At 42.9% G+C, this 20,097-nt stretch overlaps 1 protein-coding gene across 1 annotated transcript in view; it reads left to right on the forward strand.

Annotated features, from left to right (window-relative positions):
- Window positions 1-20,097, forward strand: part of syne1a (spectrin repeat containing, nuclear envelope 1a) — a 205,172-nt gene that overhangs the window by 29,897 nt on the left and 155,178 nt on the right. Inside the window, exons 2-9 of the mRNA XM_082976172.1 lie at window positions 2,625-2,686; window positions 9,616-9,711; window positions 10,850-10,933; window positions 14,996-15,016; window positions 16,821-16,913; window positions 17,103-17,272; window positions 17,465-17,661; window positions 19,314-19,435. Coding sequence (XP_082832298.1) covers window positions 2,625-2,686; window positions 9,616-9,711; window positions 10,850-10,933; window positions 14,996-15,016; window positions 16,821-16,913; window positions 17,103-17,272; window positions 17,465-17,661; window positions 19,314-19,435 — 845 coding nt within the window. The remainder of the gene's footprint in view (window positions 1-2,624; window positions 2,687-9,615; window positions 9,712-10,849; window positions 10,934-14,995; window positions 15,017-16,820; window positions 16,914-17,102; window positions 17,273-17,464; window positions 17,662-19,313; window positions 19,436-20,097) is intronic.

Genomic DNA, 20,097 nt, shown 5'->3' on the forward strand with positions numbered 1-20,097 from the left:
GGTGAACCTCGTCCCAGTCTCAAATCTCTGGAAGACTGAAACAGGTTTCCCTCAAGAATTTCCCTGTATTTAGCGTCATCCATCATTCCTTCAATTTTGACCAGTTTCCCAGTCCCTGCCAATGAAAAACATCCCCACCGCATGATGCTGCCACCACCATGCTTTACTGTGGGGATGGGATTCTCGGGGTGATGAGAGGTGTTGGGTTTGCGCGTTTCCTTGATGGCCAAAAAGCTACATTTTAGTCTCATCTGACCAGAGTACCTTCTTCCATATGTTTTGGGAGTCTCCCACATGCCTTTTGGCGAACACCAAACGTGTTTGCATATTTTTTTCTTTAAGCAATGGCTTTTGTTCTGGCCACTCTTCCATAAAGCCCAGCTCTGTGGAGTTTACGGCTTAAAGTAGCCCTATGGCCAGAATACTCCAATCTCCGCTGTGGAGCTTTGCAACTCCTTCAGGGTTATCTTTGGTCCCTTTGTTGCCTCTCTGATTAATGCCCTCCTTTCCTGGTCCGTGAGTTTTGGTGGGTGGCCCTCACTTGGCAGGTTTGTTGTGGTTCCATATTCTTTCCATTTTTTAATAATGGATTTAATGGTGCTCTGTGGGATGTTTTGGATATTGTTTTGGATATTTTTTTATTACCCAACCCTGATCTGTACTTCTCCACAACTTTGTCCCTGACCTGTTTGGAGTGCTCCTTGGTCTGCCGCTTGCTTGGTGGTGCCCCTTGCTTAGTGGTGTTGCAGGGCCTTTCAGAACAGGTGTATATATACTGAGATCATGTGACACTTAGATTGCATGCAGGTGGACTTTATTTAGCTAATTATGTGACTTCTGAAGGTAATTGGTTGCACCAGATCTTATTTAGGGGCTTCATAGCAAAGGGGTGAATACATATGCACGCACCACTTTTCCATTTTTGATTGTTTAGAATTTCTTTAAACAAGTAATTTTTTTCATTTTACTTCACATTTTTTGACTATTTTGTGTATGTCCATTACACAAAATCCAAGTAAAAATCTATTTAAATTACAGGTTGTAATGCAACAAAATTGGAAAAACGCCAAGGGGGATGAATGCTTTTGCAAGGCACTGTATGTATAGTGAATATCGAATGGAATATGATGTCCCTTTAATGTGTTGATATATGAGACAGTGTGAAAGTGATACACCGTTTTCTGCAGATTATTGTGGTGTGAGTCTGTCTGATTCTATAATGATGGATGAAATACAGTTTACTCCAATTAATCTTCTAGTAACATGACGTTCAATCAGCATTCCCCACTTTTGACCAGAAAGTTGTTCTTCTTCTTCTCCTTCTTCATTCTCATTCTTCTTCTCCTTCTTCTTCTCCTTCTTCTTCTTCTTCTCATTCTCCTTCTTCTTCTTCTCATTCTCATTCTTCTTCTCCTTCTTCTTCATCTCCTTCTTCTTCTCCTTCTACTTCTCCTTCTTCTTCTTCTCCTTCTTCTTCTCATTCTCCTTCTTCTTCTCCTTCTCCTTCTTCTTCTTCTTCTTTTTCTTCTTCTTCTCATTCTCCTTCTTCTTCTTCTCCTTCTTCTCCTTCTTCTTCTCCTTCTTCTTCTCCTTCTACATCTCATTCTCCTTCTTCTTCTCCTTCTTCTTCTCCTTCTACATCTCATTCTCCTTCTTCTTCTTCTTCTCATTCTCCTTCTTCTTCTTCTTCTCCTTCTTCTCATTCTCCTTCTTCTTCTTCTCCTTCTTCTCCTTCTTCTTCTCATTCTCCTTCTTCTTCTCATTCTCCTTCTTCTTCTCCTTCTTCTTCTTCTTCTTCTCATTCTTCTTCTTCTTCTCCTTCTTCTCATTCTCATTCTCCTTCTTCTTCTCATTCTTCTTCTTCTTCTTCTTCTTCTCATTCTCCTTCTTCTTCTCCTTCTTCTTCTTCACATTCTTCTCCTTCTTCTTCTCCTTCTTCTTCTTCTTTCTTTTTCTTTTTCTTCTTACTTTCTTCCCCTCTCTCTTTCTCTCTCCCTCTATGTCTGTTAGTCTGTCTTTCTCTCAGAGTGAGGAACCCACCAGCTATTTATGCTTTGTCCTAATTTAAGTGGATTGGATTTTTAAGAGACATTGTCAGTAGTATTGATTGTGCCTTTGCTAATAGATTTTTAACGCTGGGACCATAACAAACTGTGCCCTTCACTCCCAAGTAAATACGCACAACACACATGACATTATGTGCTTTTATGATAGGTGATCAACATACTGAACAGGCAGAGATATAGTTGGGGGCTTATTGTGAAATGCAAGAATTAGACCTTCTGTCACTCATGACCCATTTTTATCATAAAAGGGCATTCTTTTAAAAAGGCACACGGTTATCAATCAGCTTGAAGAGGGGATACAAGTAGGTTGGTTAAAATGCCATCTGAATGTCAGATCTATTCTCATGGCGCAAAGTACAGTAGAGCAGAGGCAGCTAAGCACTTAGAGACATTAGGCATAGCAATGCCATGAATATGGAAGCTGTTAATCAGAGTCATCATCCATCAATAAGGCCTAACTCAAACCCTGTTCATAACAGTGGTACGGTACAGTCAGAAAAAAGGATGTCCATTCTGTTTGTCTACAAATCATGTGTCCATGATGCTTCTGATTTTCAGATGAGCAAGAGGCAGTGCAGAAGAGGACGTTCACTAAATGGATCAATTCCCACTTGGCAAAGGTAAGAGTCTGTCTTACTGACGCTGTCTGTCTGTCTGTCTGGCAGGCCTTTCTGGTCATTGTTGTGTTCACACTAGACCCCCCCCATCTGACCAAAACAGGCGGAAATGTCAGGTGGTCTTTTCAAACAGCCCTTACACTAAAAGGGGTATTATCAGCATTTTCACAGTATTATTCCAACCTCATAGTGTGGAAATATATATAAAACACAGGAAAACACGTTTTCACTGCACTGTGCCTTTAAAAGTATTAGGCTAACCAGTCATGAGACTTATGTTGTGCCACCCCTTAGATCACATGCATGTACAGCACACACTCAGTCACACTACTGTTCCTTCTCACCTGACCTTACATCAGATAGCCTGTGGATAGCTTTCAGTCTTAAATCATACAAAAGTAATTATAGCTTTTTGCTTTCAACAAAAGCAATTTCTGCTTTTTCCCCTCCAGTACAATGTACTAAATTAGGATCTGTATCATTTGATATTTATGACGTTTTCCATCTCTGCAGGCTATACTGTAGGCTAGACAAGGTTTGTGCTCAGAGATTGGGGCTAAAACAGAACCCTACTCCTCTTTTGCAATTAATTTGGATTGTTCTGCATAAGAGCTCAAATCCTTCATTTGCCTTCCTATTAGGCTTAGCCTACCATTTAAGCAACAGTGTTTCTGTAACCTAAACAATTACAGTTGGCGCAGCCGCATGCTATGGTCCGTCATGTGCATGTAATTATGGTATTATAACGTATTAGGCTCCTCAATTTAACCCATTACTGCTTGAAGAGCATGTCGGGGAGCGAGTGGACAAGGCGACTGCGGCACAGCGCCACGCAATTAAACGCTATTTCAATCCGAGTCACCGCCGCTCTCAAGGTTTCCAATTTGATTACGACAGTGGCCGCATTCATCTGCGGCGAAGCAGAGCAGAAAATTCATTTGAGGAGGCAGTCTGCAGGGAATAAACCTTGACATGATATTAAATATCAGATATCAGGACCTTTGCAGCAGAAAATTACTCACCACCAAAATATTTAAATGTCCTAGATGTGTTATAGCGTTTAAAGTAAAGACCTAATCATTTATTTATCGCATTTTATCCCCAGACAGCAAATAGATTAAAGACGTCCTCCAGCTATTTTTAATATCCAAAGTATAAATACAGTACACATACGAAAATAAGTACTCACACTAAAGGATAAAAAAATTGTTTTGAGGAAAATTGTGTTTTTTAAACACAACTGAAAACTTCAAGGAGTAGGGCATTGGAGGAGTTGGTCTGACAGGAGCAATAGAGAACAGAAGACAAAAGAGGAAAGCCCCCCCCACCCACCCACCTGTGCAATGTCACGAGGATACCTGGACCACCTAGTGGGATGCGCCTTTTATTATGTAAATCAGGTGAATGAGCTGAATAGGAGACTGGAGTAGGACTTTAAAGTCATGTAGGGTTGTGCTTTATGCCCTGCTTCTGGGCTACATACATGTCATATTAACAACCTCATTTTATCCTAATCACCAACCTGAAACTATGTGGATGATATCACATCAAACCTTCTGGAACGGTGTTGATCCCTCATCAAAGCACTGGGGAAGATAGGGAATCAGGCAGGACTACCTGACATAGTTGGCTCTTTACGATTAAACTCGACATGTTTGATTTAGGCTACCTCCTCTATTCTGGAATGATTATATCGCTGCTCTGTGCTCTGTCTAAATAGCTTTTAAATTCTTAAAGGTAATTGCTTAGCTTTTTTTCTGTCTCGTCTCCTGTTGATTAAATCCCCCCCCCGCCTCCCACCATCCCTTCTTCATGTTTAACCTCTTCCTCCTTGAGCATGACGTTACCGTAGCGACCGATGGCAGCATGTAGGCCTATTTGTCTTAGTGGATTGCTTTGTGTCAGGTTGGTAAACGGGTTGGTAAACAGAAATAGCGTGTTGAACATAGGGCGTGTCTCTATGAGGTTGCCTTGTTGAGGGAAATCATTAGGCCTGTGGTGAAGTGCTGTTGGCTGAAACCTAGCTGACTTAACTCTACTCCATGGTGATGGAAGTTTCTGATCAACTCCACTAACGGAGTGGAGCAGCGACCAGGCTTTGTGGAATTCATCTCTGACTACATCAATTCGCCCAAGGTCAATACTTTCCAAAAATTACAATTATGACAGGCCCACCTTGTATCTATGTTTGTCCTCTGTAGTTGCTTGCCTTTCTTTGTTTGCTGAAATCCATATTTTTTCAATAAACGTCAATCAAATACAACCACCGATTGTTTCCATGTTGAGATTTAATTGGCACATTTGCACTGAGTTTCCATCTTAGAGCAACAGCAATGAGCAAACAGTCAGTGGTTGTATTTGATGAATGTTTATTGAAAAAGTACGGCCTCCCGAGTGGCGCAGTGGTCTAAGGCTCTGCATTGCTGTGCTAGCTGTGCCAATAGAGACCGGGAGACCCATGGGGCGGCGCACAATTGGCCCAGCGTCATCCGGGTTAGGGACTGGTTTGGCCGGCAGGGATGTTCTTGTCCCATCGTGCACAAGCGACTCCTGTGGAGGGCCGGACGCAGTGCACGCTGACATGGTCGCCAGGTGTACGGTGTTTCCTCCGACACATTGGTGTGTCTGGCTTCCGGGTTAAGTGGGCATTGTGTCAAGAAGCAGTGCGGCTTTGCTGTGTTGTGTTTCGGAGGACGCATGCCTCTCCAGAGTCCGTACGGGAGTTACAGGGATGAGACAAGACTGTAACTACCATTTGGATACCACGGAACTTGGGGAGAAAAAAAAAGTTTAAGTTTAAAGTTTATTTCAGCAAACAAAGGCACGCAACTACAGAGGACAAACAGGTACAAAGTAAGCATTTCCTAATTACCTTTCTTTTTTTAAGTATTGACCTTGGGTGAATCAATGTAGTCGGAGCTGAATTCCACAAAGCCTGTCCCTGCTCCACTCCATTGGTGAAGTTCATCAAAATGTATGTAGTTCTGTCCTTGAGCTGTTCTTGTCTATTGATATTCTGTATTATGTTTCATATTTTGTGTGGACCCCAGGAAGAGTAGCTGCTGCTTTTTCAACAGCTTATGGGGATCCTAATAAAATACCAAAATACCAAATCAGAAACTTCCTTCACCTTAGAGTGAAGTTTAGTCAGCTAGCTAAAACCAAGCCTATGGGTTCCTCTATATATGTTCACCTTAGAGTGAGGTTTAGTCAGCTAGCTAAAACCAAGCCTATGGGTTCCTCTATATATGTTCACCTTAGAGTGAAGTTTAGTCAGCTAGCTAAAACCAAGCCTATGGATTCCTCTATATATGTTCACCTTAGAGTGAGGTTTAGTCAGCTAGCTAAAACCAAGCCTATGGGTTCCTCTATATATGTTCACCTTAGAGTGAGGTTTAGTCAGCTGGCTAAAACCAAGCCTATGGGTTCCTCTATATATGTTCACCTTAGAGTGAGGTTTAGTCAGCTAGCTAAAACCAAGCCTATGGGTTCCTCTATATATGTTCACCTTAGAGTGAGGTTTAGTCAGCTAGCTAAAACCAAGCCTATGGGTTCCTCTATATATGTTCACCTTAGAGTGAAGTTTAGTCAGCTAGCTAAAACCAAGCCTATGGGTTCCTCTATATATGTTCACCTTAGAGTGAGGTTTAGTCAGCTAGCTAAAACCAAGCCTATGGGTTCCTCTATATATGTTCACCTTAGAGTGAAGTTTAGTCAGCTAGCTAAAACCAAGCCTATGGATTCCTCTATATATGTTCACCTTAGAGTGTGGTTTCGTCAGCTAACTAAAACCAAGCCTATGGGTTCCTCTATATATGTTCACCTTAGAGTGAGGTTTAGTCAGCTAGCTAAAACCAAGCCTATGGGTTCCTCTATATATGTTCACCTTAGAGTGAGGTTTAGTCAGCTAGCTAAAACCAAGCCTATGGGTTCCTCTATATATGTTCACCTTAGAGTGAGGTTTAGTCAGCTAGCTAAAACCAAGCCTATGGGTTCCTCTATATAATGCCCTGCAGTAAAACAAACAGGTTGAAATACTTTATTTTATTAAAAGCCCCATGTAGGAAAATGTTGTGAGGCCCTAGCTAGGCTCGGCTACCTTTTTAACTAGTCCCTTGGAAAGAGAGAGAGAGGCAAGCTAGCTGAGCTAGTGGGTTAAACACAGCTCTCCAGGGGTAGAGGCTCATTACCATAGTTATCTCAGGCCTTTAATTCTCAGCCTAAAGGTATGTGATTAATCGTTATAACGTAGGTAGGTGAGATAACGCTGGCTCTTTCCCCTCTGCTTCCTTCCCCCTCCTGGGCCTACCCCTCCACAGGTAACAAAAGATGATTTCATATGAGCTCTGACAAAAGGGCAAAGATAGAAGAGGCACAGTTATAGAAAATATGAATGGTTTCCTATTACACAGGGTAATATACTGTCTTGTAATATACCGTCTTGTCTATAGTGCAACTTTGTTGAACCAGCACCTACATAGCATAGTATGTATGACAGTATGATTCATTTTCAGTGCACATCCACATATGCAAAACCATCCCAAAGCAAGATCAGCCAGCATGGGTGAGCCAGGGAGAATGTATTTATATGCCTCTGCATGTTGCACAGAAGAATATGATTAAAGCACTCAGACTGAAGAGCTTTTAAGTTGTACTCAGCTACTCAGCAGAGAGAGTGAGAGAGAGAGAGAGAGAGAGAGAGAAGACCCTCATTTTCCATTTTGACAAATCCTCTGTGAGAAGGTTAGGGCTTAATTATGGGCTGGCCAGTGTGAGCGGCACGGCAGGCTCATCATCTCTCAGCAAACAGCTGGGCTAGGCTAAACTAGCTGCATTAATGAGCAGCCAAGTGTTCCCGGAGATTACTGCAAAGCCCCACTGACCATTGTAAACACTTTTTTCACCCTGTCTCTTACTCTTTCTTTCTTCTCTCAGACATGATGGCACACAACTCGTCCCAACCCCCTTCCTCATCCCACATAACTTATATTTTCAATATTTTACTTCTCTACTCCTGTATGTCTCTATCATCTTGTCTGTTTACTTCTCTACTCCTGTATGTCTCTATCATCTTGTCTGTTTACTTCTCTACTCCTGTATGTCTCTATCATCTTGTCTGTTTACTTCTCTACTCCTGTATGTCTCTATCATCTTGTCTGTTTACTTCTCTACTCCTGTATGTCTCTATCATCTTGTCTGTTTACTTCTCTACTCCTGTATGTCTCTATCATCTTGTCTGTTTACTTCTCTACTCCTGTATGTCTCTATCATCTTGTCTGTTTACTTCTCTACTCCTGTATGTCTCTATCATCTTGTCTGTTTACTTCTCTACTCCTGTATGTCTCTATCATCTTGTCTGTTTACTTCTCTACTCCTGTATGTCTCTATCATCTTGTCTGTTTACTTCTCTACTCCTGTATGTCTCTATCATCTTGTCTGTTTACTTCTCTACTCCTGTATGTCTCTATCATCTTGTCAGTATCTCATTGTAATTTTTTTCCTGGATCTTCTTCCATTCAGTCTCTCTTCCTTCTTCTGTTCTCTTTTCCCTTTCTCTTTCTCTCTTTCTCTCTCTCTCTCTCTCTCTCTCTCTCTCTCTTTCTCTCTTTCTCTCTTTCTCTTTCTCTCTCTCTCTCTCTCTCTTCTCTCTCTCTCTCTCTCTCTCTCTCTCTCTCTCTCTCTCTCTTTCTCTCTTTCTCTCTTTCTCTTTTCTCTTTCTCTCTCTCTCTCTCTCTTTCTCTCTCTCTCTCTCTCTCTCTCTCTCTCTCTCTCTCTCTCTCTCTCTCTCTCGCTCTCTCTCTCTCCACCCCCCTCTCTAAGCATGCACATAAGGTCATAGACAAGCACACTTACAGAGGCTGGGATGTTTCCAATCAATTAAAGCCCGGACACTCACATGTAATTAGTTCCTAAAGCCCTTGATTTATTTATCTGACTCCTGTGACTGAGCTGAGTAAATGGATATTACTTCCTTATTTTGTAATTAGTCGAAATTTCCTCATTAACTCTTGGATTATAACGAGCTAATAGGTGAATTTAACTTCAATTAGCCCTTGGCATAATTTGTCCGTCTGTAGAGGCCTCGGTAAAGGGTTTTTCTGTCACTCATTGAAAGTGACAAAAATGCATTCTGAACATTAAAATATTTAAAGCAATGGAACTATTTAAAGTGGAATTAAAGAGGAAAGCTCATTGCTAATTAATTTTGAGAGTTGTGTGTGGTAGGGTCTTTGCTTCTCTTTCTTTCTCACTCTCTCTGTTCTCTTGTACAACATGTCTGGGTCTAGATTCCCTATTCCTTTGGTCTCACTCTCTTGGTCTCCCTTTACTTTACATCCCTGCCTTTCTTCCCACCCCCTCTTTCCCCCCCTCTCTCTTTTCGCTAATCTCGCTCTGAATGGCTGAATGCCTTTCCCTCTAAACCTCTCCTCAGCCCAACCATGTGACTATGCTTTAAGAGAAATCATTGCTGTGGAGTCAGGGAGAAATTGAGATATGTGTCTCTCCAGTGTGGAGGGCCACGTCAGGTCATGGAGGGAGTTCTTGAGAGGGGCTCACTTTGAAAATCATCAGCATATTTCTGGATTTTGGGATTCGGGACCCCTTTCAAAAGAGACTGATCCTCCTTGCTGTCAATCAATCGTCCCACAGCCAAGCTTTCCGGTGTCTCAGAATATCCTTTTTAACAGGATTTTGTGAATGTATTGTGATCATGCATATCACATGCTTGGAGACTTACTGCGCTATAAGCCATGTTGCTTTTATTACAATAACCATTAACTCTAGAACAACTGATCTTGATGGGTTGAGTTTCCAAGAAAATTTGACCTAATAGCTTTAGTTGGGTAATTACTGTATGGCGCGGAACACTTCCGTAAACATTAAACTAATGCAGCTTTGGATTGACTGTTGTTTGTTATGGTTCCCCCCAGCGCGTCCCGTCCCTGGTGGTGACGGACCTGTTTGAGGACATCAAGGATGGGGTGATGCTGCTGGCCCTGCTGGAGGTCCTGTCTGGACAGAAGCTGGTGAGTCCTGGACCAATCTGCTCTTGGATCAGTTTAACTGGTCTGCAAGTGGTCTCACTCAGGGCAGCAGCAAAGGCCCTTCCTCCACTCCTGGCTTTGGGTCAGATGAATTGCACTTGGTCTTGTTCACAATGTTGTTGACTCATAATAAATACCAATCCAAGCCCACCAGATCCCCAACATGCAGGGTTAAACTCTAACGCTCCCTTGATGATGTTCAACTGACATGACAGTAAGCTCTCTCATCAAAAAACAGAGCAATGGAATATAATGAAGGCAGGGTTGACATGGAAACCTGTTTGTAAAGGTCATTTCATGACTGATTTTGAATGCTACTGTGAAAGACTTTCTCTGTGAACCCTGCCCTCAAAGCTATGTTTACAGCATATCTAAGGACATCAGTGAATGTGAGAATGGAAACGATTACATGGAAATGCCGATTGATTAGTCTTTATTAGGATGTTTGGTTGGGGAAAAAATCAGGCTAGATAAACAGGGAAAGGCCACGGGGTACACACACACACACACACACACACACACACCACACACACACACACACACACACACACACACACACACACACACACACACACACACACACACACACACACACACACACACACACACACACACACACACACACACACACACACACACACACACACACACACACTGTTTGATGGTCCCACAAGGCCAATACAGCCTTGGGTCTAAGCTGTCTGTTATATTGATCTCTTTGCTAAAAGGCAAACACACTCAGATTCATTTTCTCTCTATCTCTGTTTCTCTATGTCTGTCTCTCTCCGTTTCTGTTTTCTCTCCCTTGTTTGTTATGTGAATCTCATTCTTGTTTTCTTTGTTATTCAAACTGCCATCTTTCCCTCTTCTCAATCTCTTTCTACTTTCCATTCAGTTCTTTTTATTTTCAATAATTTCATTAATTTCTCTCTCTCCCTCCGTACCTTTTTCTTTCTGTTTAACATCCTTCTGACTCTGAAACTGTATGTTTCTTTAACTCTGTGTTATATTACCTCCCCACCCCCTGTCTCTCTCTCTCTCTCTCTCTCTCTCTCTCTCTCTCTCTCTCTCTCTCTCTCTCTCTCTCGCACTCTCTCTCTCTCTCTATCTCCCCCTCTAGCCATGTGAGCAGGGGAGGAAGCTGCGGAGGATCCACTGGGTCTCCAACATCGGCACGGCGCTCAACTTCCTGGAGGGCAGAAAGGTAGGAGTGCTCCATCTCTACCTTTCCCCCTCTCCTCTCCTCCTCAATCCCTGTCTTTCTCTCCCCTCCATCCATTTACCCCTCCATCCCTCTACCCCTCCATCCCTCTCCCCCTCATCCCTCTATCCCTCTACCTCTCCATCCCTCTCACCCTCCATTCTTCTACCCCTACATCCCTCTACCCCTCTATCCCTCTCCCCCTCCATCCCTCTACCCCTCTATCCCTCTCCCCTCCATCCCTCTCCCCCTCCATCCCTCTACCCCTCTATCCCTCTCCCCTCCATCCCTCTCCCCCTCCATCCCTCATCCCTCTGTCCCTCTACCCCTCCATCCCTCTACCCCTCTGTCCCTCTCCCCCTCTGTCCCTCTACCCCACTACCCCTCCATCCCTCTCCACCTCCGTCCCTCTCCCCCTCTGTCCCTCTGTCCCTCTAACCCTCCATCCCTCTACCCCTCTATTCCTCTACCCCTCCATCCCTCTCCCCCTCCATCCCTCTCCCCTCCCCCTCCGTCCTTCTCCCCCTCCATTCCTCTACCACTCTCCCCCTCTCCCACTAACCCAATGACCCTCTCCCACTCTCCTCCCCTCCTCCTCCGTCCATCTCCCCCCTCCATTCTTCCACCCCTTTACCTGTATACTCATCCATCCCTCTCACCCTCCATCCCTCTGCCCCTCTCCCTTGACACACATGGTTCAGGTGATGGCCTTGGGGTCAGAACGAGGAAGACTGACCCTGGATGACTCTTTCTCTACTACATTCCCCTCTCCACCCCCCCTCACATCTCCCTTTGCCCTGCTGTATCTTCCTTCCCCCTTCTCCTTATCTCTCTCTCTCTCTCTCTCTCAAATTGACTGTTTTCCCTCACTCCATGAGATCCATGTCTATAACCAGTATTCCATCCAACCATTTTATGTGAGTAAAGTACATGTAGAATAAAAAATGTCATGACAGGCCTGATGGAAACAGAAAATGTGTCGGGGGGGGTGAAAGTGCACCGTGATGAGCTTGATTCTCCTTTCCAATAAATAATGAGGGTCTTATTCTGGTGACATGATGATCGATGCTTGACTGCCATTTGACAAATAAAAATATTCTCTCCCTTATCCATAATGATCTCATCATGTTTACTAGCCTACTCACACTGTATCTGTGAGCTGTTGGCTAGAGCGCATTTCCTATTTAACACAACAGTTTTTGTTTCATTCACTTCATTTAGCAGACGCTCTTAACCAGAGTGCATACATTTTCCATACTAATCCCCCATGGGAATCGAACTTACTATCCTGGCGTTGCAAGTGCCATGCTCTACCAACTGAGCTACACGAGACATTGCACTTTAGATTTTTAGGCTGTACATGAAAAGTACATTTTGTGTCATCACGCACTGATTTGTGTCCGCAACAAGTCCGTTTGGTGGAAAACACACCATTGGTGGAAAAATGTGCATATTTTCTTTATGCTGATTTTAGAATATTCGCATGAAAATCTGTCGCCAATTGGATGGAAACCTAATTCATGAGATGGATTCACAGTATTAGATCGCTAATACTCCACATAGCATGTCTTTGGATATACATAAATAAATCCACAAGTATGAGCTTGCGTCTGGGAGGACATTGATTTAGCTTCTTCCTGCACTGTGACAGGGTTAAACCCTAAATCCTACAACAATAATCTGCAGTCTGGAGTGTAGACACCGAGATTGGGTGTCTCTGCCATGCTGGGATGGGTGTGTGTGTATGTGTGCGTGTAAATCTTATGTGTCCATAGACTGTATTTAGATTTGATTTTAGTTCCTATCCTCAGTGCTCTTTTATCACATTTGCCATTTCCCCTATCTCCCTATCTCATATCTGTCACAATGGGAGCATGATTTAATATCTGCTGTTGCCTACAGTATATGATGTTCAGTCTCTCTCTGTCAGATAGCTTTTATATTGGTCAGACTGGACGTGTCCAAATAATCCATACTTGCGTCCTAAAAAGTAGGCCGTTTGGGTATGCAAAAACATTATGTTTAATAGTATGTGACATTTCGGAAATCTATATGCGGTGTAAAGGACCTAAATAAAAATACTTTAATGTACTACTTAAGTAGTTTTTTTGGGGTATCTGTAGTTTACTTTAATATTTCTATTTTTGATTACTTTTACTTTTACTTCACTACATTCCGAAAGAAAATAATGTACTTTTTACTCCATACATTTGACACACAAAAGCACTCGTTGACACACAAAAGTACTCGTTACATTTTGAATGCTTAGCAACACAGGAAAATCATCCAATTCACACACTTATCAAGAAAACATCTCTGGTCATCCCTACTGCCTATGATTTGCTGGACTCACTAAATACTCACCGCTTTGTTTGTAAATTACGTCTGAGTGTTGATTCCGAATAGCTAAGCTTCTGCGTTGGTGTTCAAATGTAGGCTAAGAAGTTTTTGTTCTCCTTAAAATGATCACGAGTATTGCATTGTAGGCTGCATCTTTGAAAACAGATTTTCTTGACCTTCGTCAGAGTTTTTAACTGAAATACTAAACCATCTTTTTATTTCTGAGTGATTCAGCACCGCGGTCTCAGGATGTGGATGCGTTAATGATGTCATGTTAATCAGGCCTTTTGATTAGAAGTTACGGATTGTTTTAGTTTTGTAGGCTAGGCTACCTATTTAATAATTGTATGTATGGAAAAGCCTTAGAGCAGTCATTCTGATCTCGTTCCCAATGATCAGTGCTTTAGTTTATTATGTTGCTGTCCAGAGGTTCTGAATTTGCGATGCACCCAGCTGTCCACATTTTTCTGTGCAATAGAGTTTTGATTTGAACATTTGAAAAGTTTTGGTGTGCTTACTAGGCTATTTGTTTTCATTTATGTTACAGCACTTTGGTTTCACTAATAAATATGTTGAAATGGAACCAAATGATCTGTTTCTGTCTTCAGTCCTTTTAAGTAGGATAGATGGGCTATATGGGTTGAATGTGATAGTCTGCATATAACCAGCCTTAGTAGGCCTATAACGCCATTCCTATTCTATTCAGAGTTTAGAGAAATGAATCACATTGGAAATGACCTATTATCAGGCTGGTTAATGTGATGCATGTCTGTTGAATTTGGAAAAATCCACCTGCACTCAGCCCCACACCCACCTACTCAGCCAGTCAGGAGCCACTACCGAGAGTTGCAACCGTGGCATACCTTTTACTAAACAGTACGTACTAAATAGCATGCGATGATGAGTACATAGTATGCAGTTTAAGTATGTAGTTGGCTAGTATGGGTATTTTGACAAGGCCACTGTCTTCTTCCCCACTACCCCCTGTATATCTCCCTCCTTCTTGACACTGTATGAATGCCCTTTCTTTGTCATATTGTTGAAGCAGTGTCCCTCAATCTGCTGTCAACCACTATCTTTACATAGTCTAAGGACCCCATTCTGATATGAAGTGCTGTATTATGTATAAACTGCCTACTAGACCCCCTCTCTAGACCTGTCTTCGATATAGAAACATGAATTATATGTGCAGTACTGCTCAGTCTCTGACCCTCTCCCAAGTGGAGCTTCTACAGCTTTTCCTTGTCATGGAGACCTTGCCTACCCCATATTGTCCCTCCTCCATACCACAGTCCCAGTGTAATATGATAACCTTTAATGCTCAGGCTCCTCTCCTCTGTAATATACCCTCTGATATGGATGATATGATGGATGCCCAGGCCCTCTCTCTCTATGATGTACCCTATCCCCCGCCCTTTCTCTCTCTCTCTCTCTCTCTCTCTCTCTCTCTCTCTCTCTCTCTCTCTCTCTCTCTCTCTCTCTCCTCTCTGCTGGGTTTAATCCCCAGTACTGTCTGTGTATAGGTGATAGATCTGTCCTCTCTGCCCGCCGTAGAGCAGCCTGGGTTATCTCACCGCTAGAGTCTTTATCACTTGCCTCACACTCGATGAGGCATCCCCCTGTCACTCACCCATACTATATACCTCCTCTAACTGCATCCAATCTCTCTCTGTCTACCTCTCTTTTGCTCCCTCTCGCTCTCCTTTTTTCTCACGCTCACTCAAGTCTGCGTACAGGGGATCACCGGTTAGTACCAGCTTATTTGATGTTTTCATGAAGGTTATTATGAATGATATTACACTTGGGTACTGTGTTCATACAGTGAGGGAAAAAGGTATTTGATCCCCTGCTGATTTTGTACGTTTGCCCAATGACAAAGAAATGATCAGTCTATCATTTTAATGGTAGGTTTATTTGAACAGTGAGAGACAGAATAACAACAAAAAATCCAGAAAGACGCATGTCAAAAATGTTATAAATTGATTTGCATTTTAATGAGGGAAATAAGTATTTGACCCCTCTGCAAAACATGACTTAGTACTTGGTGGCAAAACCATTGTTGGCAATCACAGAGGTCAGACGTTTCTTGTAGTTGGCCACCAGGTTTGCACACATCTCAGGATGGATTTTGTCCCATTCCTCTTTGCAGATCTTCTCCAAGTCATTAAGGTTTCGAGGCTGACGTTTGGCAACTCGAACCTTCAGCTCCCTTCAAAGATTTTCTATGGGATTAAGGTCTGGAGACTGGCTAGGCCACTCCAGGACATTAATGTGCTTCTTCTTGAGCCACTCCTTTGTTGCCTTGGCTGTGTGTTTTGGGTCATTGTCATGCTGGAATACCCATCCACGACCCATTTTCAATGCCCTGGCTGAGGGAAGGAGGTTCTCACCCAAGATTTGACGGTACATGGCCCCATCCATCGTCCCTTTGATGCGGTGAAGTTGTTCTGTCCCCTTAGCAGAAAAACACCCCCAAAGCATAATGTTTCCACCTCCATGTTTGACGGTGGGGATGGTATTCTTGGGGTCATAGGCAGCATTCCTCCTCCTCCAAACACGGCGAGTTGAGTTGATGCCAAAGAGCTCCATTTTGGTCTCATCTGACCACAACACTTTCACCCAGTTGTCCTCTGAATCATTCAGATGTTCATTGGCAAACTTCAGACGGGCATGTATATGTGCTTTCTTGAGCAGGGGGACCTTGCGGGCGCTGCAGGATTTCAGTCCTTCACGGCATAGTGTGTTACCAATTGTTTTCTTGGTGACTATGGTCCCAGCTGCCTTGAGATCATTGACAAGATCCTCCCGTGTAGTTCTGGGCTGATTCCTCACCGTTCTCATGATCATTGCAACTCCACGAGGTGAGATCTTGCATGGAGCCCCAGGCCAAGTGAGATTGACAGTTCTTTTGTGTTTCTTCCATTTGCGAATAATCGCACCAACTGTTGTCACCTTCTCACCAAGCTGCTTGGCGATGGTCTTGTAGCCCATTTCAGCCTTGTGTAGGTCTACAATCTTGTCCCTGACATCCTTGGAGAGCTCTTTGGTCTTGGCCATGGTGGAGAGTTTGGAATCTGATTGATTGATTGCTTCTGTGGACATGTGTCTTTTATACAGGTAACAAGCTGAGATTAGGAGCACTCCCTTTAATTTAAGAGTGTGCTCCTAATCTCAGCTCGTTACCTGTATAAAAGACACCTGGGAGCCAGAAATCTTTCTGATTGAGAGGGGGTCAAATACTTATTTCCCTCATTAAAATGAAAATCAATTTATAACATTTTTGACATGCGTTTTTCTGGATTTTTTTAGTTGTTATTCTGTCTCTCACTGTTCAAATAAACCTACCATTAAAATTATAGACAGATAATTTTTTTGTCAGTGGGCAAACGTACAAAATCAGCAGGGGATCAAATACTTTTTTCCCTCACTGTATTGTACCATTACTAGATTGAGTGAATTTGTGCATATTTGTTCCAGACAGTATGTACTAGAACGGATATGATTTCTGATAAGTGATATATAATGCTAGATATTGTATGTTGTGACACAGATCAAGCTAGTCAACATCAACTCGACTGACATCGTCGATGGAAGACCATCTATCGTACTGGGGTTGATTTGGACAATAATCCTCTATTTCCAGGTATAGTGCCTCTGTGGTGGGTGTCATCCCACTACAAATAATGTAGCGCTATTGCACAATTACACAATAAAGGCAATGGTGTTTAATTTTGTGAGTCAACCATACTCTGTCTTCTTGGCACAAAAAGCAGTGCATTCTCTATAGCAAAAAAATCACTCTCTCTCTATCGCTCTCGTTCCCCTCGTGCAGATAGAGGAGTTGACCAGTAACCTGCCAGCGCTCCAGGCCCTCTCTAGCAGCACCTCCTCAGTGGACAGCTCAGACACCACCAGCCCGCCTGTCAAGAGGAGGCCCCTCCCCCCGCTGCAGGGTGGGGCCAGGAAGGCCCTACTCAGATGGGTCCAGCAGACCGCCACCAAGTACGGGACACTACAGCCACTGCACCAACTGCAATATAACATGATGATACTTATGATATTACTAACTACAGTAACACTTCTATTACCAGTACTAATCATGGTTGTAGTGATAGCTACTGATAATGATATTACGATAGCTAATAATAAGTGATGGTGTTATTGATGTAATGCTGTATTTGTCTGTCTCTTCAGGCATCTGGGGATCGATGTGAAAGACTTTGGGCCGAGTTGGCGTACAGGTGTGGCATTCTTCGCAGTCATCCTCTCTCTTCGACCCCACCTGGTCGACATGGAGCGTGTGCGGAGGAGAGCCAATCGAGAGAACCTGCAGGAAGCCTTCTCATTGGCCGAGACTGAGCTGGGCATTCCGCAGCTACTGGACCCAGAAGGTAAACCACAGCCAGAGAGGTCATTTCCTGTTTGGCAAATTAATGTGGGTTGTTCCACGAAATTAGTGTCTTAAAAGTCCCATAAAAATGCTAAGTAGAAATTGTGCACAAACATTGAAAAAGCATGTTATATTAAATTGAGTGCCCTTTAATATAGAACACATGTAAAATTCAATAAATCTGTTTTTTTATTTGAATAAAGACTTGCTAAAGTGCCAAAATTCAGCATTTTGACATGTCCGTCTGTGCATCCTCTGTGACTTCTGGGAAGATACTAGCCCACTTAATCCTAACATTTATCTAAGTTCACCATGATTGTAAAGTTATTTTGTTGCTTTGACAAAGCAATTTCTCCAGATTACTGTTTATTTCATGTGATTAGTGATTCATTTTAAGGTAAAAAAAAAGGTTCCCTCATTTTAAGGTCCACCCTGTTACGTGAACTGAACTGTCATTTTAATACAGTGAAACTATTCGTTTTTTTACATTGAACATCTAATAGTCAAATCATAGTGTAAAAGCAGGTGAGCTGGATCTTCTCTTCTGGCCCATGTTCTGGTGTTTTGTGATGAACATCTGCGAGGGTTGAACATAACATGTCAACCCTGTTACCCGTATAGACAGGCTACAAATGTTTTAACAATAAAACCGTTTTTGGTGAAACTTGCATTCAATTGTCCTCCCTGTTTCACACAACCAGCTTCCATTCCCCCTGTCATAAGGGGATTTATGGATGACTTAAGATGAAGTCATCAACCCTGTTACGGTAAACCCTGTTACGGTAAACCCTGTTACGGTAAACCCTGTTACGGTCAAAGCTGTTACTTTATTTGGCACCTACTAGGCACTTACTATAGTCATTTTTTTATTTAACCTCTTGAGATGGGAAAACATGTTTTTTATTAAGTTGAACATGTGCTTTATATGACGGAATGTTAAAATTAGGTGAAATTCAACTTTTTTTTGTTCACCAAGTTACACTACTCAAAAGGCCTAATTGATGGAATGGGCCAGGTACACTGAACAAACTAGACAAAAGTCTAGAAAACTTCTGGTTAGAAAACTTCAACTTTTCTAGATCTTTACAAACCTGAAGCTGATATGTCAGCCACGCTCCATGTCGATACAAAGATTCACTATGCTTTCACTAGTGTACATTCTTGCCTGTATATCAGATAAATCCCTCTAGAGTGAATCCTCTCAACAGCATCTGTGCTCCTTCACGCCTGCCCCTCAGAATGAGCTCTGACAAATCCAGTTTGACATCACCATAATTAAGGGCCATTAGGGCTAGAGAGGAGTCAGTGCCAGAGAGAGCATCCAGCAGCTCACCAACATACCATATAAACCTGATATGACAGTTTGATGCAAGGTGGCAGGCCTTCCCCTCTGTCTGAGGTTTCTGTCAGCGATAGAGGCTTTCTTCTGCTTGATTACAAAGATCAGTGATGGCTAATCTCAGTAGTCTGTTGTTGATATAGCTGGAGTTAAATAGTGATGAATGGTTAGCTTTTTCCAAATGAGATGTCATTGAGAATGCTATGTTAATACTAGTATCTGGTTGTTTATAATAGCTGCTATTCAGTACCGTTCAGTGTGTTGTGGTGTTGTGGTGACCAGACTGACCCCTATCTGTTCTTCTTTCTCCCCAGATGTGGATGTCGAAAAACCGGATGAGAAGTCCATCATGACGTACGTGGCCCAGTTTCTGAAGCACCACCCAAACCCTGGTCACCAGCAGAACAGTGACTCGGACTCCCAGCCAGAGGAAGAGGTAGCAAGCCCTGTCCCTCTCCCCACCTCTCCCTCTCTCTCCATCTTCACAGCCATGTCTCTTCCTATTGTTTCTTTCTCTCTGTTATTTACATTATTTGCCACTATTGTCCTCTATTCAAGAGTTATCTCAGACCTGCAGGTAGACTTGCGGTGTGTGCTGTGTCTGTAAACCCTTACCCCTAACACTGACACAAACTACCCAACCTTTCCTTATTGTCACCTCTCACATTCCCTTACTCCTTAGTGATGTGATGTAATGTCTTCTTGCCTGTTGTTGATCAATCACTTCTTTTTTGGACATCTCTCCCTTCTTCTTTTTTCTCGTTCTCTCTCCACTGTGGTGTTGTCTGTGTGGTCACTGCATCCCTGTGGTTGTTGTGCCTGCCTCTGTTCCACAGCATGGTCTTGCTCCTCGAGATATTGAGGAGATGTTGGAGGTAGGTTCAGTCTGTAGAAGTATTAGTATCCTCATTCCGGTCCACTGTGCAGGTTCTCCATCAAACGTTCCAAAAGAACATTCTTAGAATGTTTGTAATTCCCCGCTGGAACACATGCTGCTTCTAGCCCGGTTGCCAGCCTGTTTTTGCTTCAGCCAACTCTGCCAGTGTTTCGCATGACAACAACAAAGGAGGCAGCTACAGCAGAGACAGACTGACACCC

The sequence above is a fragment of the Salmo salar genome, chromosome 06, assembly GCF_965601325.2.
Source record: "Salmo salar chromosome 06, fSalSal1, whole genome shotgun sequence".
NCBI lineage: Eukaryota > Metazoa > Chordata > Actinopteri > Salmoniformes > Salmonidae > Salmo > Salmo salar.